The 21,489-nt window shown below is 36.8% G+C and overlaps 2 protein-coding genes across 4 annotated transcripts in view; one reads left to right on the top strand and one right to left on the bottom strand.

The window, feature by feature from the left end:
• The window catches only part of LOC127424195 (guanine nucleotide-binding protein G(i) subunit alpha-3-like), a 29,515-nt gene extending 15,053 nt beyond the window's left edge, over positions 1-14,462 (top strand). For both annotated transcript variants that reach the window (XM_051669170.1, XM_051669169.1), the window contains exons 2-9: positions 1,796-1,838; positions 1,960-2,101; positions 4,389-4,546; positions 6,249-6,377; positions 6,468-6,597; positions 7,801-7,954; positions 10,445-10,655; positions 10,983-14,462. In XM_051669170.1, coding sequence (XP_051525130.1) covers positions 1,834-1,838; positions 1,960-2,101; positions 4,389-4,546; positions 6,249-6,377; positions 6,468-6,597; positions 7,801-7,954; positions 10,445-10,635 — 909 coding nt within the window. In that variant the 5' untranslated portion in view covers positions 1,796-1,833 and the 3' untranslated portion in view covers positions 10,636-10,655; positions 10,983-14,462. The remainder of the gene's footprint in view (positions 1-1,795; positions 1,839-1,959; positions 2,102-4,388; positions 4,547-6,248; positions 6,378-6,467; positions 6,598-7,800; positions 7,955-10,444; positions 10,656-10,982) is intronic.
• LOC127424194 (guanine nucleotide-binding protein G(t) subunit alpha-2-like) lies at positions 13,930-20,950 on the bottom strand. 2 transcript variants are annotated; one of them, XM_051669167.1, is made up of 9 exons: positions 20,580-20,950; positions 18,378-18,420; positions 17,906-18,047; positions 16,774-16,931; positions 16,413-16,541; positions 15,700-15,829; positions 15,320-15,473; positions 15,022-15,231; positions 13,930-14,843 (listed from the first exon to the last, which is right to left on the bottom strand). In XM_051669167.1, exons 1-8 carry the CDS (start codon positions 20,695-20,697, stop codon positions 15,041-15,043), a joined length of 1,065 nt encoding a protein of 354 aa, XP_051525127.1. In that variant the 5' UTR covers positions 20,698-20,950; the 3' UTR covers positions 13,930-14,843; positions 15,022-15,040. The 2 variants fall into 2 exon arrangements, with proteins under 2 accessions (XP_051525127.1, XP_051525128.1); XM_051669168.1 differs by having other exon boundaries at positions 13,930-14,832.
• Between the last annotated feature and the right edge of the window lie 539 nt (positions 20,951-21,489).

Here is a 21,489-nt window from a genome sequence, read left to right as displayed (position 1 = left end):
ATTAGTCTCTGCATCTACCCCTCCCATTGCAACATTGCAAGTGTAAATTTAGAGGTTACTGGACATCTTTAAAGCTGAAGTGTTAAAACTTTTTTTTTACTTTTGCAGTGTTAAAATACTTTCTTATATCCCAGTCTAATATGCAGAGACAACTATAAGTATGCCATTCATCAATTAATTTTCTCAAAAACTGTAAATACTGTCTTTGTGGCTATTTAAAAATGCCTGCGTTTGTTTTGAGCGACTCTCTTACACCTGTCCCGACAACGTTACTCAACCATTGGTATGAGCGGAACTATCTGACTGATGAGATGAGGAGTGTATTCGGAAAGCTGTTTTGAAAACATTGTTTATTTTTGCATTTCCAATCGGTGGCACTAGTGTTGCAGAAATTACATACTTCAGCTTTAAGTTCAATTAGACAATTTAAGTTCCTCTAAAATTAAAGAGACAAGTTCATTCAACTCAAAACAATAACAAATTCAGGTGACTTAAAAGGTGTCAGATTCGTGAACTCAGAAAGAGAAAGTTCTAAATTTTCCCTACACAATACAATTAATTATTTTCAGTATTAGGGATTACAGTGTGTGGTAGTTAATAAGCAATCCAAGTCAGTCATTTGACTTGGTTATAAAAAGGTCACCTATCCCCAAGTATTCCCCGTAGACTGTAGCGCGATGACGTAGTGGATCTAATCCCATGCGTATTGGATTTTAGCGACGTAGTGGATGTTTTAATGTGCATGCGTATTCACATTTTAATGTTTTGTTTTTATTACTGTAGCGTACTTAACGGTCATTAATACAGTATATATTCATATAACCCACACACATTTATATATTAGGGCTGCACAATTAAAATTAAATCGTGGTATGACACTGTGCGATTATTTAACTGCAAAGGGCTATGGCGATTTAATTAAATTAATAGAAAAATCGAGCTATTCGCTTCTAAGCCTATGCATGCTGCTCTGTCCTGTCTGTATTGTGTATAAGCATTATTGCAGTGTATTTAGAGTGGTTCTGTGCATCACAACTCCATCTCGTGCTCAGAGTAACAGATGTGCTCCATTCGGTTCCGTGTGCTGAGCTCGTCATTTTTAAAGTGCTCCAGATTCACTTTATATTCACTTTTGCATACAAGTATGTATGTTTGACCACTACATGTTAATATACAAATACAAATAATTCACCCCATGGAATTTATGTACAGCGGAGGAGATGTTAAAATGAGGAGCACATTATAGTAAGGAGTATATTATATATTTGTTTTCTGTGGGTGAAGAGGAAAAACAAGGAAAAGTAATTACGAAATCCATGTTTTTTTTAAAAGTTAAGCTATATTAAACAAATGTCTCAGTGTAATACTTTAATACTAAGTAATAATGTACTCAGTGTAACGCATTAAAACCAAAACGTCAACTACGTCACCAAAATCCACTACGCAGAGGATTAGATCCACTACGTCATCACGCTACACTCTGCAGCGAGGACCCTCTCTCTATCGTAGCTCCTGCTGTCCTTAGAAACACTTTGGCTGGGGAGCTAACATCAGATAAACCTTTCATCTTCAGGGCATTTCATCTCCATATGGCAAGCGCAACCTGAAATAGCTGACTCATTCTCCAGCTCATGCTGGGCTTGTGATGTAGGAGGCTGAGGTTGAAAGCTTCTATTCATCTAATGTAGACCTTCTCCTGAGCGTGTGATGTTTGAGGTCAGGCAGATAAACTGCATTTATCGATTTGTCAAATCAAGCTCATCAACAATGTTCTGTGTTGTTTGTCCTCTTTTAGGTGCTGGGGAATCAGGGAAGAGCACAATAGTGAAGCAAATGAAGTGAGTGGTTTTTATTTTTCATGATATGATGAAAGAATGTGACTGGCAGTTAATACTGGACCTTGAAGATTTCATTTTTTCATGAGTAGTTGATTATACTTACTGATTTGTTTTACTTTAGGATCATTCATGAAGACGGCTATTCAGTTGAAGAGTGTAAGCAGTATAAAGTGGTGGTTTACAGCAACACTATCCAGTCCATCATTGCCATCATCAGGGCCATGGGCCGCTTAAAGATCGACTTTGGGGATCATACAAGAGCAGTAAGATTTTATTAATTAGTTTATTAATTAGTTCTCTCAAAATGAATATTCAGTCATCATTCACCCTCATGTCATTCCAGAGCATATGGTATTATTTTTACATGGAACACAAAAGGAGACTTTTTTATTTTTTTTGGGATTTTTCCCCTTTTTCTCCCAATTTGGAATGGCCAATTTCCAATGTGCTTTTTTAAAGTCCTCGTGGTTGCGTAGTGATTTGCCTCAGTCCAGGTGGCGGAGGATGAATCCCAGTTGCCTCCACGTCTGAGACCGTCAACCCGTGCATCTTATCGCGTGGCTTGTTGAGCGCGTTGCCACGGAGACATAGTTGTGGAGGCTTCATGCCATCCACCGAGGCAACCATGCTCAACTCACCACGCGCCCCACTGAGAACGAACCACATTATAGTGACCACGAGGAGGTTACCCCATGTGACTCTACCCTCCCTTGCAACCAGGCCAATTTGGTTGCTTAGGAGACCTGGCTGGAGTCACTCAGCATGCCCTGGGATTCGAACTAGCGAACTCCAGGGGTGGTAGCCAGCGTATTTTGCTACCCAGGCCCCCACTACAAAAGGAGAATTTTTAAGAATCTTCAAGCAGCTCTTGCCATACAATGACAGTTCATAGTGACCTCGTCTGTCGAGATCTAGAAAGGACAAAAAAGAACAATAAAAGCACAGTAAAAGTAGTACATGTGACTTGTACACTAAATTGCAAGTCTTCTCAAGCCAATCAATAGCTAAATTTAAGTTATTGTATAAGGGATAATCTACAGTCAGCCAGTCATTATCACAAAATTAAAACCAACATGTAGTCAGAACCCCGACCAAATTTAATTTGAGTTGAAATTACATTATTATGTGACAAAAAAGAGATTGCAGAGTCTCCAGAAACAGCTGAATGCAACCTCCTGTTTGTGTCGGAGTTCTGTTGATGATTAAATTGCAAAACTCTCTGTCTGACTGCTCATTATCCCAGTTCTTACATGACTACTTGCCAAATTAAAAAATAAATAGTCATGAAATATGAATTTGAGTAGAAATAATTGTATTAGCTTGTAAAGATCGCAGTGTGATACAAGAAGTAGGAAAGATCGCACTACCTGTATGACCGGTGAAAATGCACTTTATCCCCGAAAGTGTGGTCATTATTCATAAACCAGTCTGAATCTAGTATTACAGAGATGTATGTAATAATCAATGATAATCTTCCCCTCCACCGTAACTCTGATATAGTCTTCAAAAGTGGTGTAGACTACAAAAATGAGAGGAAGATTATCAGTGAATGAAGACTTACATTTCAGTTTTCTCCTCACACAAAGCAATTAACATCTAAAAGTATTTGGAATAACATGTTTGTGAATTTGTCCTTTGAAAATGCACATTACACAGAATCATGTTAAATGGCCATTCAGACCGAACAAATTCTTGCGGTAAAAAATCTAGATGCATTGCAACGCACATAACATAATGCAGTTGTCTCGAGATACACTTTTAAAAGTTAATGTTCTTTTTTTAATTTTATCAGCATAAAAACGCGAAGCTTCTGTGCAAGATGCTGAAAAAACTTATACTGTGTCCGTCCAGTGCAAGTTTACATAGAAAAACTATAGAAAAAGAGCATAGCCCAACTCAAAGCATATTTGGTGTGAACAGCCCTTAAGACTGCACAGAACACAGAGAATGCCAAAAAATTCACCCTCTGGACAACCCAAACTACCTTATAGTACTTCCGGGGAAAAAAATCTTTGGATCACAAACTCAAATCTTTAATCAGCCTTTCCAGGACTAAAGAATTTTCCAATCATTTATGATACCACAGCCCTATGAAAATAGTTTATTTCTCCTGTTCCACCATAATTGGCCTACATCTCCACCATAACTGAACCAGTAATGTACTTATTTTGACCAATGTGAATTACGAATCATTAGTAGTCCTGTACAGGATGGAAGTAATTAAACAAAATGGATCGACTTCATGCTTAGAGACTATAAACTTGTTTCCTGCACTGCTATTCAATGACGGCTCTGTGCTATTAAATCAACAGCACTATGGTAAAATAAATGACATTATATCAAGTAGTGAGTTTGCAGTCTAAACTTAATGTAATGAGGGGTACCAAGAAATAATAAAAATGGCAATAAATAGACAACACATCTTTGTATTGCATTGTCGTTGCATGTTGCACACAGAAAAAAACATATAGTGCCAATAGTGTAGTCTGACAAACAAATGTCTCTGTTGCAGAATTTACAGATTTTCTTTTGATGCTTTTTTGTTATTAGGATGATGCTCGTCAGCTCTTCGTGCTTGCCGGCACTGCAGAAGAAGGGATCATGACCCCTGAGCTCTCTGGGGTCATCTGCCGTTTGTGGAAAGATGAAGGAGTACAGAAATGTTTCGCCAGATCACGAGAGTATCAGCTCAATGACTCTGCGTCCTAGTAAGAGAACTTCTTTTAGACTGAAGCCTTAAAAACATATAAGGTCTCTGCTTTCACCGGAAAAGCTGGCCAAATCTCACAAGCTATTCTGGTCAAATAAAGCTGCACTGGAATTTGCTCTGAGATTTTTAAAGAAACCGGTTTTAACAAGTACAATTCTTCCAAGAGAATTTGTGACTGAATGTCCATTTTTGGCTTATAAATAATAAATGTCTTTTAACTAGAAAAGTAATGTAATTTAAAGGTAAAGTGTGTAATTTCTGCACCACTAGTCGAATCAAAGAGAATTGCAAAAATAATGTTTTCAAACAAGTTTCCGGAACCCTCCCCCATCTGCTGTTGGTCAGACAAAGAGGTAGTCCCACCCCAAACTCACACCAAAGTTGTTGTGTAAGGCTGGTCGGGATTCTCAAACAAACAGCAATGTTTTGAAAGGGCTACAGTCAGAGCCACAGTTTATACTTTTTGCCAGAAAAATACGAATATGAATGGTTTACTTATAGTTAGACTGCAAATTAAACTGGTATATGAGAGCATTATTTAAACATTAAAAAATTACACACTTCATTTAACAAATATGTGGCAAAATGTAACTGACAATACCTTTGGTTTATTGTATCGAAAATTGTTTCCGGCTGTCTCCACAGTATCGTTATGCTTTAGTTTGACTACAATAATAGATTAACGTTAAATCAGTGTTTGGTCTCACGATTGAGAAAGGTTCAGGTTTAGACACAGTTCTGCAGCTGATCGGCTCCAAAGTCAAGATCCAGACAAGATCCATCATGCTTCTCTTCGCCTTGTGCAAACATGTTTGGGATTTTTACCTGCTAGATTCCAGCTCACTGACTGTGGAGACTGTGGCTTTTTAGAACTGCATTCCATTTTTTTCCTCAAAGTTTTCTATGTTTCCAAATTTGTTTTTTGTTTTTTTTTTCATCTTTTGCTCAGCTTTCAAATTTGGTTGTGACAAATTTTTTTCCAATGATAATAATCAAGAGAGCAGTTCTTGCCACTGAGCAAACTCATACGTTCATGCAGTGTATCTATAGAGACGAATTTTCCCATAAGAGAGAAGCTTTGTGCTGTGTGGCCCTGTGTTACTGTGTCATATTTAGTGAATTCAGAGGGGTGGGTCATTGTGATGGATACATTTTTATTTTAGCAACAGTAGTACTGTGGTAAAAACAGGTCTTCAACAGAAGGCCAGTGAATAGTCTAACCCTGTTTTGTTTAGCTATATCATTAGATACACTTTTGATGACAAAGATCCCCAAATATAATTATCCCCTTACAAGGGATCCCCTTCCTAAAATATAAAGATAGCTGTATATTTTAATGCTTAAGAAAAAAAAAACTTTTATATCAAGTGGGTCTGTTTAGCTATGACTTTGAGTGTCATAGTCATTGCAAGCCAATCAGACCAGCCAGAATTAAGTTAGGACACCCTTTATGCAGGTAATCCGTAGTGACCACACAAGAAGTGTAATTAATCACATTCACATATTAATTTTGACACCTCTTAATTTTTATAAATTGTAAAAATAATAATCCTTTTCATTTTTTTGTTACTCAAATTTTTCACAGACCCAGATTTTGATGTGGTTACTTTAAAATATCTCTCTAAACGCTCTTTAAATCATCTTGACATTCGAGTGGTTTCACTCAAAAATGTTCACTATGGTTTCTCTGTTTTGAACAGCTATCTGAATGACCTAGATAGGATATCCCAGCCCAACTACATGCCCACTCAACAAGATGTGCTGAGAACTCGGGTCAAGACCACTGGCATTGTAGAAACACACTTCACCTTCAAAGAGCTCTACTTCAAGTGAGTGACTTGCTTCTTTCTTTCTTTCTTTCTTTTTTCTTTCTTTCTTTCTCATGCTCTGATCACTGCATATTGTACGTGTTCACACAGGATGTTTGATGTTGGTGGCCAGCGTTCAGAGCGGAAGAAATGGATTCATTGTTTTGAGGGAGTCACTGCCATTATCTTCTGTGTGGCTCTCAGTGACTATGACCTGGTCCTAGCTGAGGATGAGGAGATGGTAAGTCTGTAGCTCAACTGGAAGAGAATGGTGCTGACTGATCAATATATACTGATCAAATATAGCGTATTTTTTTAATGTACTATAAGTTGCTTTTGATAAAAGCATCTGCAAATGTAATGTAATGGGTTCCTCTAAGGTTCCAAAAGTGTTGGCCAATCAAGCTCATTAGAATGGAACTCTAGAAGAGTACTTCAAGTCTTCTCTGGTTGGCATAAAGCGACCATGGTTCTCTAGTCTGACCTAAGACAAGCATATAAGACAAAGTTTTCAAGGTCAAGAGTTTGTTAGATTTTGCCCATTTTAGAGATCCATTTGATATTATGGATTCATATGGCAAAAAGTAGATGTTTGTTTTTAGAGATTATAACCAGTGAAAGGCTCTTTTTGGATAGAATCAGTGGAACTTCTAGTTCTAGATTTCAATATTTGTGTTTATTTCTCCAAAGCCAAGAATGATGCGCTAGGACATTCCATTTGTCCTGGTTGTGTCAAAGTGATTTCCTCATAGCTTCATGGAAGACCGCATTGTGTCTTTGGGAGACCTCATTTGCTGAAATACAAAATTTCATGAGAGGGTGATTTGAGGCTAAATTTTTTCTTTTACAGTGGAACTAAGAAAACATGCACAAACATGTCTTGCTTGAAAGTATGTCACATTACATGAACAAGGCTTTTCACACTATACTTAAACCTGCATTCAGATCCGACATCACTGGAATTAAGTCTGCCACTTATTTTAGTGGATCCTCCTTCTCATACCTCTTTGAAAGATATTTTATGATCTAGTACATACAGTATTAAGAAAAATCAAGTGTAATAATTAAAATGTTATTGCAGTAACTCGCAATATCCCCGTAAGACAAAGTGATGCCATTTTTGGTAATGGTATGTTCTAGACATCATAATTCACAAGTTAAGCACTGTTACTATCTTACGGTAATGTAAAACAATATAACGCAGAATTGCACAAGCTAAGGGTAGAAAATTACCTTGGGTTAACAATTTGTGAAAATCCCATATGTTTCTGAAAAATAACCCTTAATTCTGTCATGGGAATGAGCCTTCATTATTTCTTATGCTCTTTGTGAAAACCTCAACTGTCAATTTTCAAACCATGTAATGTCTGCCTAAATGAGAATGTTAGAAATAGAAGGTGTTTACGGCGAGTCATCAGTCTCCGTGATCTTAATGTGTCCACAGAATCGGATGCATGAGAGCATGAAGCTCTTTGACAGCATCTGCAACAACAAGTGGTTCACAGACACGTCCATCATCCTCTTCCTCAATAAGAAGGATCTGTTTGAGGAGAAGATCAAGAGAAGTTCACTCACAATATGCTACCCAGAATACTGCGGTGAGTTCACATTTCAACAGGTTCAGTTAGATACTGTCTTGTGCACTCAGTGGGTTAGTTTCAGTTTTAACCCCATATATTGCCCTGTTGTTTGAAAAGTAATCTACTGATCCAAGGATAGCATTAACGTAAACAATTTAGACATTGCTTTAGCAAATGCAGGCATCTTCCTGTCCTATATGCAGATGTGTGTACCATTTGAATGTCTGTATTTACCATGAACTTTACAGAACCATACACTTTACTAAATAACATAAGAGGTGAAAAAAGCTCTCACAAAAGATGCAAAGATGCAAGAATAAAAAGACAACCATACAGAGAGTAGATTTAAAGGAACTTGAGCTTAAGTGAACCCAAAGCTAATTTATAAGGGTCAATGTAGTGGATGATTAAGCGTGGGATATATTATTAAGTCGTAAGTCATAAAATTATTTACTATATGTATTTTTTTCTGTAGGCAAATAGAAAGCTAATATAGGCAAACAGGTCTCATAGAATCACTTTATTTGAACAACATTTTAGCTAAATTTGTTTTATATGCCACATTCTATGTATCACAGCAGTTTTCTGGTGAAATAAACACTTGAGACGCTACAACAACCATGAATTTTATTTCACACAAATCACAAGTAAAGTGGCACATTAGCAGTTCATAAACATATTTTTCACCTTATGTTATTCACACAATGCTATCTAATGACATCAAAACACTTTTTTAATAACCATGATTTGAAAGATGATACATTTTAACACTTGCATTACATAACCAAGTACATTAACAAGCTTATTCAAGCTTGACTAAATTGTGCAGAAGCTCAACTAATAAAAGGTTGGAAGACTGGTGCACGAGTCCAGCAAAGCATGTCAACACGCAAGCTGAAATTGTCATAGAAGCACGACAAAATGAAGTGGTTGCTTCAGCTATTGCATTTTTCATCTGATATTTGCAACAGAAAACAGATAAAGTTTTTTTTAAAGTTAATGCTCTATCATTATATGGTAGGTTAGGGTTTAAATTAGGGAGGTATGTTTTGTTCATTTAAAACTCCATAAAGCATTTACAAAAACCTTATCTTTTTGGGAGTACATTTAACTTGCTTTTAGTGCCCCTCAGTGGACATTAAGATGACATTTATTTAATGAATATAAAAACAGAAATGTAATGTCTCTCTTTGGCGTAAGCCCCATCTGGCAATCCGAAGAATTTGTCATCGGAACTGTCATATCCTGCCAGAGATAGGAGGTAGGGGGTGAGGAGCCTACCCCTGTGCAGGACGGGACTCAACTGGTGGCGGTGGGGTGGTGGAGGTTGCCGTGTTAGCACACTGAAACAGCAAAGTGATAGATTGTGAGCAGACTTATAAAGCAATGGCTGACATGTGATTGGCTAGGAGTTACCTAGCTAATGGTGCGATGATGTACAGCTGCTAGTCTTCCCGCTAGAACCACGCTGCGCTTACATTGCTTTGCAATGGCAAAATGCTGTAACTTAACATTTTGTCAAAATTTTGTTATAACTGAAAAGGGTCACTTAGACTATGATCTGTCTTATGACAGGCTTGGCACAGCTGTGCGCCGATTGAGTGAAAACCAAATTGAAACTCTTTTATAATCCACATTTTGCTGGACATTTAAAAAACATTTTCAATGTTTTCCTCAGAAGCCATTTTTCTCAGTTACAGTTTTGGCATAGTTATATTTAATACGAAAAGTTGTATATATGATGGCTTGAGCCATCTGCTTTTGTTTTAGTTTAGTAAAAGGTGAACTATTTAAACTGTGCCTAAAATTAAAATGGTCTTCAGATAGTATTTTTACTCAAGCATCAGTTTATTGGTATAGTCTTTTGTGCAATAAGGCAGAGTTGATTTGAATTATTGCTTGTTTAGAAATAGTTATAAAAATGAAGAGAGGAATATCTGACGTTGAGTTTGAACAGCCTTACAGTTGAGGGCAGATCTCCCTTCAACTAAGCACTTTGGAAAAACCTGTTTTGTGTCTGCTTGGCATCATTTTCCGGGCCAAGTGAAAGTTGGAGATGTTTTAGTTCCTCTCTCTGCTTTCAGAAACACAGTGCTTTTATAGATGTTGTCTTGTCCTTAGTGTATTTCAGAGAACTGGAGTATGAAAAGTGGCACAGATTATTTTGCATCACTTCATTTCTCAAAATGAATGACGAATTGCTCTTGTTTTTCAAACCAAATAAAAAAACTTTAGTTGCTTTAATTGACTCCTCAGGATCTGACTATGGATTGTCAGAACTAATATCTCACATAATATTTTAATAAGATTTGAATTGAAAGACTACAGTTTAGGAATCTTATTGTAGATTGCTGTTTTGGAATGAAATATTATCCCTCATTTATGGATGTGGCCATCACTAGTTCCTCACATCAAGAGCACTTTTTTTGAGCAAGTACTCCATTGTATTTGTCAATGGATTCTGGATATCACACTCATCGTAACTCATCTCTGTCACATGATGCTCAGGATTGAACACGTATGAGGAGGCAGCAGCCTACATCCAATGCCAGTTTGAGGATCTGAACAGACGAAAGGACACAAAAGAGATCTATACGCACTTCACCTGTGCCACGGACACGAAGAATGTACAGTTTGTGTTTGATGCCGTCACTGATGTCATCATCAAGAATAACCTCATAGAGTGTGGCCTCTATTGAAGCATCATCATTCTGCTAAGGTAGGTGCATAGAGACATCTTTAGAGACATCTGTATTTAAAGGGATAGTGCACACAGAAATAAATTTACTCTCTCTCGTGTTGTTCCAAACCTGTTTGATTTTCTTTCCTCTGTGGAATGCAGAATGAGATGTTAGGCAGAATGTTAGGGAATGACAGCCTCAGTCTCCATTCACTGACATTGCATTCTTCAAATTTCTTCTCTTGTTCCATGTAGGAGAGTAAGTCATACAGGTTTAGAATGACATAAGGTTGAGTAAATGAAGAAAACTTTCATTTTTGGGTGCATTAACCCTTTACACAAAACTGACATTTTCGTTGCTTACAGTTATTTAAGGAAGATTTTGGATCTTTACTGGCTAATTGCCTCTGATTATCCATGTTTTCTTTGGAAGAGAATGACCGAGAAAGACTGCAACCTCACTGCATGCAGTCTTTACACTAAGTGCAGTACTTATGCCCATGGACAGCAATATGGAGACTCACTTTTCTTTTGATGCTCTCACTGTAATGCCCATTATTTCTTTGCCACTTGCTTATAGTCTTTGTTATTGTCAGGACAGCTTCATTCTGTTCATTTCCTGTTTCCTCAGTTGGTACACATGACACAGTACTATGCATTGATCAAAATCCACCCTGGTCGGTATTATTACACTATGTGCTAAATGCCATTACATCAAATTGTGTTGTTTTTAATGTTTGCTAACTACAATGTTTGAAATTGAATTCTCTCAATAACAGTGTATAACGTTATTGCTTGTTTTGTAATAGTATTCTGCTATTTATTAATTATTTAGGGTTGTCTTCAAGTATATTTGCATATGTTGCAGAATTTCAAAGAATTAGATTGCTATGATGAATGAAACTGAACTAGTTAAATGGAATTTTGGTTTATTACACTTAGATCATAGTGTTATTGTTCCTTCTTCATAGCCAAACACACTCCATAACAGTACGCTTTGTTTAGCTTTATTTTTTCCACTAATCAGTTTATATAACACACTATTTGGTATATATACCTCTTCAGGGTAGGGTTGCAGGAAACTTAAGTTCTCATGTAAGTTGGGACGTAAAGTTCACACTAAGGGCTTAGTAACTACTAGTTAGTTTGTAAATAAGTCAGAGCTTAATTTGGTTGCACCACCTGTTCTTAAGGCAAGACTTAACTATTAGGTCATAAGCTCTCTGTAGTGTAATGTGTAGTCGCATAATATGACGTTTACCTGTATTTATCCAATGAACAGCCTTCAAATTTGTACACAGAAGTGTTAAAAATCCATGAACTTCAATTTGATCTTGTTACGGTTGATGTTCAAACCTTGTTTGCTCACGTAATTGTCAGCTGTAATAAATTAAATCCCCATTAAAATATGATACGTAATAAAAGTTGATTTGTGTAAATAACAATATATAGGAACTGTATCTAAAATAAAAAAATAGACACTTATTCATTTTAATATCATATATTTTAAAATGTGTTGAAACATGACACTGGGCGACGCACCGTTAGATCGGTTTCATGCTGAAGAGCCGCTTAAAAGTACTTTTTTTTTTCTCTCTCTCCTAAATGTAAGTGTAAATGTCAACATCATACTGTATGTCGAAAGGACTGAAGCCGGTCATGCAAAACATGAGTTCATTGATGTCATAAAATATCAGTCTGCTTTTTTATTCCATCAGTTACTCCTGGTCGGAGGCTTCCGTAAATATTTAGTTTATACGTAGGGTTACATCCTACCTGAGTTTAATGGTGCAACGCTCAAATATTTAGTAGAGCGTAAATTGTGACTTAGTGCCCATTTACGCCACAACTGGGCTAAGTTTTAACTTACGTATAGCTGGTGCAACCGGCCCCAGGAGAGTGTGAGTTATTAACAAATGCTTGTCTCACAGATACATTTTTGAATGGTGCAAATATAATGACCATGTGTTGGTTCAAGAACATTTTGGAACATATACCATAAAAACAGAAAGATTACTTGCATGATGGCCGGATTTGTATTTGTGTCTTGATGGAGTACAGCCTTTTTTAAGACTTGTTTAATGTGATTCTTTTTTAATCCTGTGGATTTCAGTATTTTTAAACAAACTGACACAATGTGATGTGGTTTTTAATACATTTTTAAATATGAAAAGGGTTTCTGTTAATTTCGCCTTTGATGTCCATAACATGCTTTTCACTCTGTACAGAATTGTTTTTTTTTTTGTTTGTTTTTTTTAAGTTTCTACCTTTATACAGTACCCAGTAAAAAGTGAATGCAAGACAGTCATTATCATGTTTTACAAGTATGACATATTCAAATATGTGGGCTTGACATTGATGTACTCAGTTATTTTGTCTAGATTTATATTTGTTATATTTCAACAATCCATGATTCCTACTTTTACATCACTGTGCTTTTTTATATATTTTAAACCAGAAAGTGCAAATGAACAACTAACATTAATGATTGCACTGAATCGCAGAATTATTATGTGACAACCCTTGATTTGATTGCTTTCATTATTTAATGGGTTTGTTGTATTTGAGTCTAAATTGTTTTAATCATATAAAATTGTAATTGACCATAATACAGTCTCAAGTTTTACAAGATGCATATGCAATTATCTATGTTTAAAACCCTAAAATCTTTGGAAAGTACATCAATACATGGATTTGACCAGATACAACTATTTTAACAACATACTGTAAGTGTTAAAAAAACAAAAAGTCATATATATTCTTTTATTACATAATTCTTTATGTAATTGTAGTCTTCAAAGTTCAAACATTGAAGTTCTTGACAGACTGAGTATATGAACATTTTTATTTTACTAAAATTTATACCCCAAATATGTACTTGGCAGTTTGTCTTATTTTGGCAAGATATTGTACTGTATCTGATATGAAATGATTTTGCAAATGTTGTGCAATTGCTATGTGTTGTTCCTTTCTTTATTTCCCATGTTTCCACTGTACTTTCCAGTTGTTTTCTGATTGTGGCTATAAATGTGTGTTTACATGCAGTCTCTTGAATGTTAGATATCTCTTTTACTCATTTTAGCTGTTGTAATGACACCTCTAATACACATTTTTCATTGAGAGGGTTTTGTACTGTGGTAAATTCAGAATTAAATTGACACAAAAGGTCGTGTTTGAAAACATGTTTGAATACATTAGTTCCAATAATGCAAGGTCGCTGCTTTGTAAAAGTGTTAGTACATTACCGCTAATGGGCAGTTAATTGCAGCAACTGTACATTTACACATAATAGTAATCTGACACCAGCGAGCAGTGGAATTGATGCAAGTCTTTATTTCATTTGCCTACATTTAAATCCAGAACATCACCACAAATTCATACCTCATGTTTAAAACAAAACAACATGCCTTCCTAGAAATTTCTCGTGTTACTGTATTACTGTTTCATAAATATATAGATTGATGTCTCCATAAACATTTTATATAGAATCTTCTTTGAAATAGAATTTTTCTTTTTTTTTCTTTTTTTTTTTTTTTTGCCTACTCTTATTTACAAAACATACTGCCATACCATGTTTGGGGCTGAAGAAGAAACATCTTTCACATATTGTCTGAGCTGTTTAAATTAAAACAGTCAGGTCTTGTTGATATGTAAGTTTTTACTCATCAACTTTCTCATAGGAGATTGAAAACCTAGATACTTTGTAGTACTGTACATAAAATAATGTTTCTAATTGTTAACATGGGATGCCGATGTCCCACTAAAATGACTTTAATACAGCAAATTTTAGTTGCATTAAATTTACTTTTCTTTCTCTGGAAATTAAAAAAAAAAAAATAACAATAACAGTCAAACCTCTATAGGTTTGACATTAAACACAGATGGAGAGGAATCTTCTCTACAAGCGTCATTAACTCATAGCATCAAAAGTCCCCTTTCTTTCGCAATCCTTCTCTCATTGACTCTAAAATTGGTTTGAACTATCAGAAAATGTTTTTAGAGTCCCATTGGAGAGCAGAACCCATTAGCCTAATTTGGATCTAGTCTCAGAGGTTTGGTTTGGGCATTGAGGATGTTATATGGCTGGGGATCAGCTGACCACTCTTGACTGTTCCTGTAGATTTCACCTTCATGCCACCTGTTGGTGTTTTTTTGTTACCGTGGCAACTTCACCAGAGTAACTCCAATCATTCAGGTGGGGATAGGGCAGAAAAATCTGGAGAAAAACTTTTAAATAATTTTTCAGTCAGTTATTCACAAAATGGGATGTCATTCTTATATTAAAAAGACAATCCACTGAAAACTAGACAAAAGAGGACAAATGATGTGCTAATTCTCATTAAAATGCTTTTGTAGGACCTTTCTGAAGTTCTAAGAAACTGCATACGTTTTTCAGCGAACATACCTTTGAAAAAGCAGACACTTTAAAACAGACCACAGTCCTTAAGGTTTTCTTTGATGATAATGTCTGTCACGGCATTAAACACAATCTCAACGTTCTTTGTGTCTGTGGCACAGGTCATGTGTGAGTAGATCTCCTTCACTCCCTTCTTCATGTTAAGCTCCTCAAACTGAAGCTTGATATAGTTGCTGGCATCTTCATATGTGTTGGGACCTGGAGTTCAAAATTGGGATTTTCACATTTTCATCATATATGGTAAGCAAGATTGCTCCACCAGACTTCACTTATAGGCATCACTTACCATCATAGTCAGGGAAACAGATGCTCAGGTGGACTTTCTTGATCTTCTCCAAGAAGAGATCTTTCTTGTTGAGGAAAAGCACAATAGAGGTTGTGGCAAAGAACCTGTGGTTGCAGATACTGTTGAAGAGATGGAGACTCTCGTGCATGCGGTTCTGAGAGGAACAATAAGAGAATAACTCATTGATACTTACTCTGTCACTATTAGTTGATATTCACTGTGAGATAGGATCAGTATCAGACCTTTACTTTGAATGCACTGATTGGCCTTTATCAAAATTATACTGTGCATGATAAATGTAACCGTAGTAACCATACTTTGAGATCTTTGCCTAATTAAGGATCTGTAAGGGCTGTTCTTAGCTAAAAATCAGTACTTACCACTTCATCGTCTTCTACCAGCACCATGTCGTAAGCGCTCAGGGCTCCACAGAAGATGATGCAAGTCACACCCTCGAAACAATGAATCCACTTCTTCCTCTCGGACCTCTGGCCACCCACATCAAACATCCTGCATATCACGGAGGATGCCAATAACATTAAAAATGTTGTCATTTGTGATGTCTAGAGGGCATGCCTCAATCGGCCTCAAAGTCTTGTGAGAGGCGCATTTGTGGCTACTAATGTTGGGGTTAGTTTTAGGGGTAGGGTTTCTGTAGGACTCCAAATAAACACAATAAAGACAATAAAGAGTGGATTCATGTTGCATCTGACTCTCATGATAATTTTTGCAGATCAAGGGTTCCTTTCTAGATCGGGTTTCATTCAACACTCATTTTTCTTCATTACACTGAATAAGCTGAAATCTGCTTTATATTTTTGTGGATAGTTGTACCCAAAGTGACTTGAATTGTGAATCTGAGATATACACTTTTTACAAATGTGTGCTCCCTGGTAATTGAACCCATGACTTTGGTGTTGCTACAGGAGAACTGTAGCACTGTCCTCTCACATGGAATGTCATACACTAAAATATATGTCTATTTCTCAGTCTTGCCTGGAGGTTTTTGTGCTATTGGTGTATTCAACAATGTGTTTTCCCAATTTTAACCTAAGCACAAATGTTACAGTGGCACTGAAGTTGTAGGACACACCTGAAGTGGAGCTCTTTGCAGGAGAACTGTTCCTCAATGATACCAGTAGTCTTGACTCGAGATCTCAGCACATCCTGCTCAGTGGGCATGTAGTCAGGTTTGCAGATTCTGTCCATTTCACACAAGTAGCTGAAGAAGATGAATCAGCCATTAATTTACAGAAACACCTGAAATCTCCAGAAAATCTTCAGCTTCAAAGCCAAGTATAAAAACTGGTGAAATGTATTGTCAATGACTGCACAGAGTTAGATATGGATGGTCTCAACACATTAAATTAACTCATAATGTTACATGCAGCTCCTCAGGTGTAATTGAACTCTGTAGCTACCTATGTTGAGTTGTAGCTGTATCTTGTACTCACTATCCAGCAGAGTCGTTCAGCTGATATTCAGCAGCTCTCTCAAAGGAGGCTTGCACGCCTGAATCCTTCCATAGCCTCTTGATGACGTCTGCCAGTTCTGGGGGCATGGTGCCCTCCTCGATGGAGTCAGCCAGGTTCTGGAGTTTCTGGCCATCTTCCTGCATGTGACAAGGGACATCGTTAGGGGACGTTCACATTGAACGTTATTACACCAATCTGCACTGTTACCCATTGTTTTTCCATGTAAACCTGTGCTAGACGGATTTCTTAAAAATAATTTTAACTTTTAAAAGTGTGTCTGGAGACACTTGTTGTTGTTGCACCTTGTCTTGCTTTCTGTGTTTGTTTGTGTGTGTGTGTGTAAGAACGCGTTAGGTCTGAACGGCCCATGTAGTCGGCAGTCCATTTACTGACAGTCTGATGCATATTGTACACAAAACTGAAAATCACTCTCTCTAGCTCTATAGTAAAGTCTAAACTGACTTCTGGCTGTACTGCTGCCTACAAGTGTTAATTTATTGACTGTCATATATAACATTGATATAGTTAACATAAAGCTCTAAAAACTTTGCAAAAACATTGATTTCCATCATCTTTCGTTTCGACACACCCCTTCAATGTAACAACTCGTGTTTCATTGAGAATTTTGAGTTTCCCACTGGTAAATACGACTTTGCCTGGTCATTCATGTGCTCAGAACTCGTAATTACGATATTTATGACTCCACTTGAAGGCTGCACAAGGGCACATGGTTTTTTTATCAGTCCCCAAGGAAACAAAGTCATGTTTACAAGGCAGTGGGTGGATTCAATGAGCATTTTTGAGGATGACTGGATTCATCAAAGTTTGCCGGGTTAGTGGCTCCAGATCTTTGAAAGATATTCAGAGTTGTGTTTTTAGGCTCTTGGTTACAATTAAACTAGATATCCACCTGCAGAATGTGTTTTCTGTATTATAGATCAAATAACCAATTGTGCTTGTCTTTCTGTTTCCAAACGTACACAAGTGTGTGTTTGTATGTGCGGACATGTATGTGTTTGCACGTGAGACTAGCAGGTGAATGGATCTGTCTACCGGTCAGCTTAAACACTAGTCATTGTTGATTGGTGTGTTGGAGAGCTACTATGCAGACCTGTGATGCTGGTGACCCATAGTTGATGTCCAGCATCTCCATGCCTCTGATGATGGCCATTGCCGACTGGAGGATGTTGCCGTAAATAATAGTTCGAAACTCCATTTGTTCTTCTTTTGTATAACCACCTTGATGCAAAATTCTTGGAGAGAGCAGGAGAACCAGTGTTTTTTTTTTTATTTAGGATTTGTAGGTGAGTACCTTTATACACATAATAAGCTCAACATTCACTACCATCTGGTGGTGATAGAGTAGCATTACAAAGGTCGAACACTGTGTTGTGCATAAGTGCCATTTGCCAGGTGGACACAAATAAATTAATAATTAATCTAGACTGTACACTATATATTAAATTCAATTCAGGTGGTTTGTTAAAACATTTCTTGTGTAATGTGCGTTCCCAGACTGCCAGCATACAGATGGACTCTTGTGAACGTGTAGGATACAGTATGTTGCATGTGTTTAAACTTACTTCATCTGTTTTACAATGGTGCTTTTCCCTGACTCACCAGCACCTGCCAAACAGAGAGTAAGAAACATTAATGATACAGAACAATGTATGAGCATAAGAACAAATGAGGAGTCATATAAAAAAAAACCCTTAAACATTTCAAACCATTAGCCTAAATTTCAGGCTACATCATAGTCATTACATTTTCATACTCAATTGGATGCATGAGATTTATGTATATTTGCAAATGGAGTAAGAAAAATATGTGTAATTAGAATTTTAAAATGTATCTTTTTGTAAGGATGTTTAGACATTTTACTGCAAAATAAGAACAATATACTTATCAAAAAGGAATTTGGGGGTATCCACTCAATATCTACTGTAGTTTCAGCTTTTAAGTTACATCCTAACAAGTTTAAAGTAAAAGTTACTTTAAAAAATTGAAAAGTTAAAGTTTAGAAGTTGTGCAGAGATATTTTTTTCTAAATTTAACCACTGTTTATTTTTCCCTTCTGTAGTTTTTCAATTTTATAACGAGGTCAGTGTTAAGCGGGAGATAATCTGTAAAGGAAAACGTATAGATTGTCATTGATGGCCAGGTCAGAGGAAGGCTCTCTAACCTGCTTATAAAGTGACCCAATTAGATTTGGGTTAGGGAAAGCCTCTCAGAAGATCACTGACACTTTGATTCCTCTTGGAGCTTCTGTCAGTCCAGGGTAGGGGGTGGGGCTCAACTGTATCCCATGGCAACTGTCACTCTTAAATGCCCATTACTTCCTGAGTTAACTGTAGTCGTGGTGATGTGCTAAAAGAATGTGCGTCATCACCGTTACATCTAGTCCATTCATCTGCTTAGTTTAGCAACTAGATTAGGTAATATGGAGAACAACTTTCTACTGACAAACTCTCAGATATGAAGACAACTCACTACCACGATTACCCCACTGGTTGGCCTCGTTGTGAAGAGAAACTTAAAAGTTGTAGCTAATTTCTTGACAAAAGTTCCAAAACGTATTGCCAAAATGCATCTAGAATTTGTTATATTTGTGTATTTTGCTCTAAATGAACATTTGAACAGTTTTATTTTATGTTAAATATTTTGTTTGTATGGACATCTTAAACTTTGGAAGATTATGAACTTTCTGTTCCAACAGGAAATAGCTTGTTGACCTTCAAGAAATCTGGTCAATACTTAATTAGTGCATCACTCTCATTGTTTTTATTTAAACTCCCCTGCTGCAGTAAACTGTTAGAGCCATTGAAACTGGCCTACTATGCTTTCTGTTCCTACTGGAAGATAAACTGAACCTGAACTTAAGAGGATCTGGGCTTAAATCATCACAGTAATCGGATTCTGGTCTTATTGTCAATATGCCACAATTCACGTGCTTCCTCAGGTTGTGATCTTTTAAGCAGACTTCACTGCAGGGTGTTTGCAGAGAATAATTATATTATTATAATTCTATTATGAATATGCAGCACTAGAATTCACTGAAGCTCATTTAAAAACTAATTTTGAAATTTAGATTTCCAAAAATCTAAAAACACAAAAAATGTATTTAGGTCATTAAAGATCATTCATTTATGCTAAGAAATGAAACCACAGTTTGGGAAAAGTGCTCATTTGCTTCACATAATTCACCTGCAAAGTGAGCAGTTTCAAAATAATCTGAAATGCATTAAACATGTGAATACGTTTTATAAATGTCATCAAATTGCTGTTCTTTTTCGTGCAATGTCACCAAATGCCATAATAAATAGTACATTTTGTATGTAGTCTTGCCTGTTATTGTTTTAAATAGAGTTTAATAGTACAGTATGCTGAAGTAAATAATGTGGGTATTATGAAATCACACATGACAATTGACTCACACACATGGTTTATCTCTTCCTGTCCTGGATTGGCATAAAGATTCAACTTCATTTTAGCTTTGAAAACCAGATGAATAAAATATATCTCATGGTGGTGCTTATTTTAAGTTGCTTAAGTCACATTCAGATCTGCTTGCTTCTTGCCTGTCATCAAAAATGCACATACTTTTTGTTCTGGAAGTATTGAGGTTTCGAGAAAACGGCCTGTAAGCCGCAGATGCTGAGATCTGCAGCTAAAATTCTCACTTGTATTTGATTCTCTTGCAAGCAGTTTCTGGAAGCAGAATCTCCTAATTTAGCCACAAGGGACCTACAGGAGTCATATGAACACAGTCTGGCCAGATTTCTTACCTAGCAGCAGAAGTTTGACTGTCTTGGCTTCCTTATCAGCATCTTCCTGGAGCTGTTTTTCCAGCTCTTTGGACTTCTTTGCCATTTCCTTATCCTCTGCACTCGCTCCGCTACCCATCTCGTCGTCAGACGGTTCCCTGTCAAGTTCCTCGAGGAAAGAAATTTTGCCGGCTTCCCCTGCTCTTTGTGGACAGAGAAATGGATGCAGTTGGCCCTGTACCTTTGATCACGTGGTGGGGGAGGGTCGCACAACTCTTGAATCCTCTTCTAGGTGTGACTGACCCACCTAAGGATGGACGAGTGGATAGAGACTGTACAGAGACTGAATCGGACTGCTCTGCTTCCTCCTTTGGTTGCTATATCCCCTCTAATTCCTCCTTGTCCACCTCAAAAGTCTTAGCTTAGGATTGGGGAGGGTTTTACTGATCTTCCTGTGTGAACCAGCCAATCCTATTAGCTCGGCTAACAAGGACATAAATTAAGATTGTAAAAATTAGGACCATTAGTTCCAGTGAACTTGTATATGACATTGATCAGATATGAGAGTGTGGACAACGCATGTCCAAAGTGCATTGGGTTTGTGTGATAAATATGTGCTTGTTTAGATTTGTGAAAATTGGCTTTTAGGTCTAACTGATATGGTAAAATAGTCATGTCTGCTAAGGGCTTTCTTTAACCGTCCATTTCACAAGGTTTCATGTTAAATTGACTGTTTTAGGAAGAAGACCATAGCCATGCACATTTATTAAACACATCGTTGTATGTACAATATCCAAATCAACCTTAATCCATTTCTGCTCCTAATTGTAAAACTGCTTGCTGGCAATCACAAACTCATAAATTTCCTTTTTCATATATATTTTAATCTGGAAAACTAAAATGTCTACAATTTAGTTCCTAGATGCAGATG

The sequence above is a fragment of the Myxocyprinus asiaticus genome, chromosome 33 (assembly GCF_019703515.2).
Source record: "Myxocyprinus asiaticus isolate MX2 ecotype Aquarium Trade chromosome 33, UBuf_Myxa_2, whole genome shotgun sequence".
In the NCBI taxonomy this organism is placed as follows: Eukaryota; Metazoa; Chordata; class Actinopteri; order Cypriniformes; family Catostomidae; genus Myxocyprinus; species Myxocyprinus asiaticus.
Note: the sequence above shows the minus strand (reverse complement) of the source record. Positions and strands in the feature narration are given on the sequence as shown.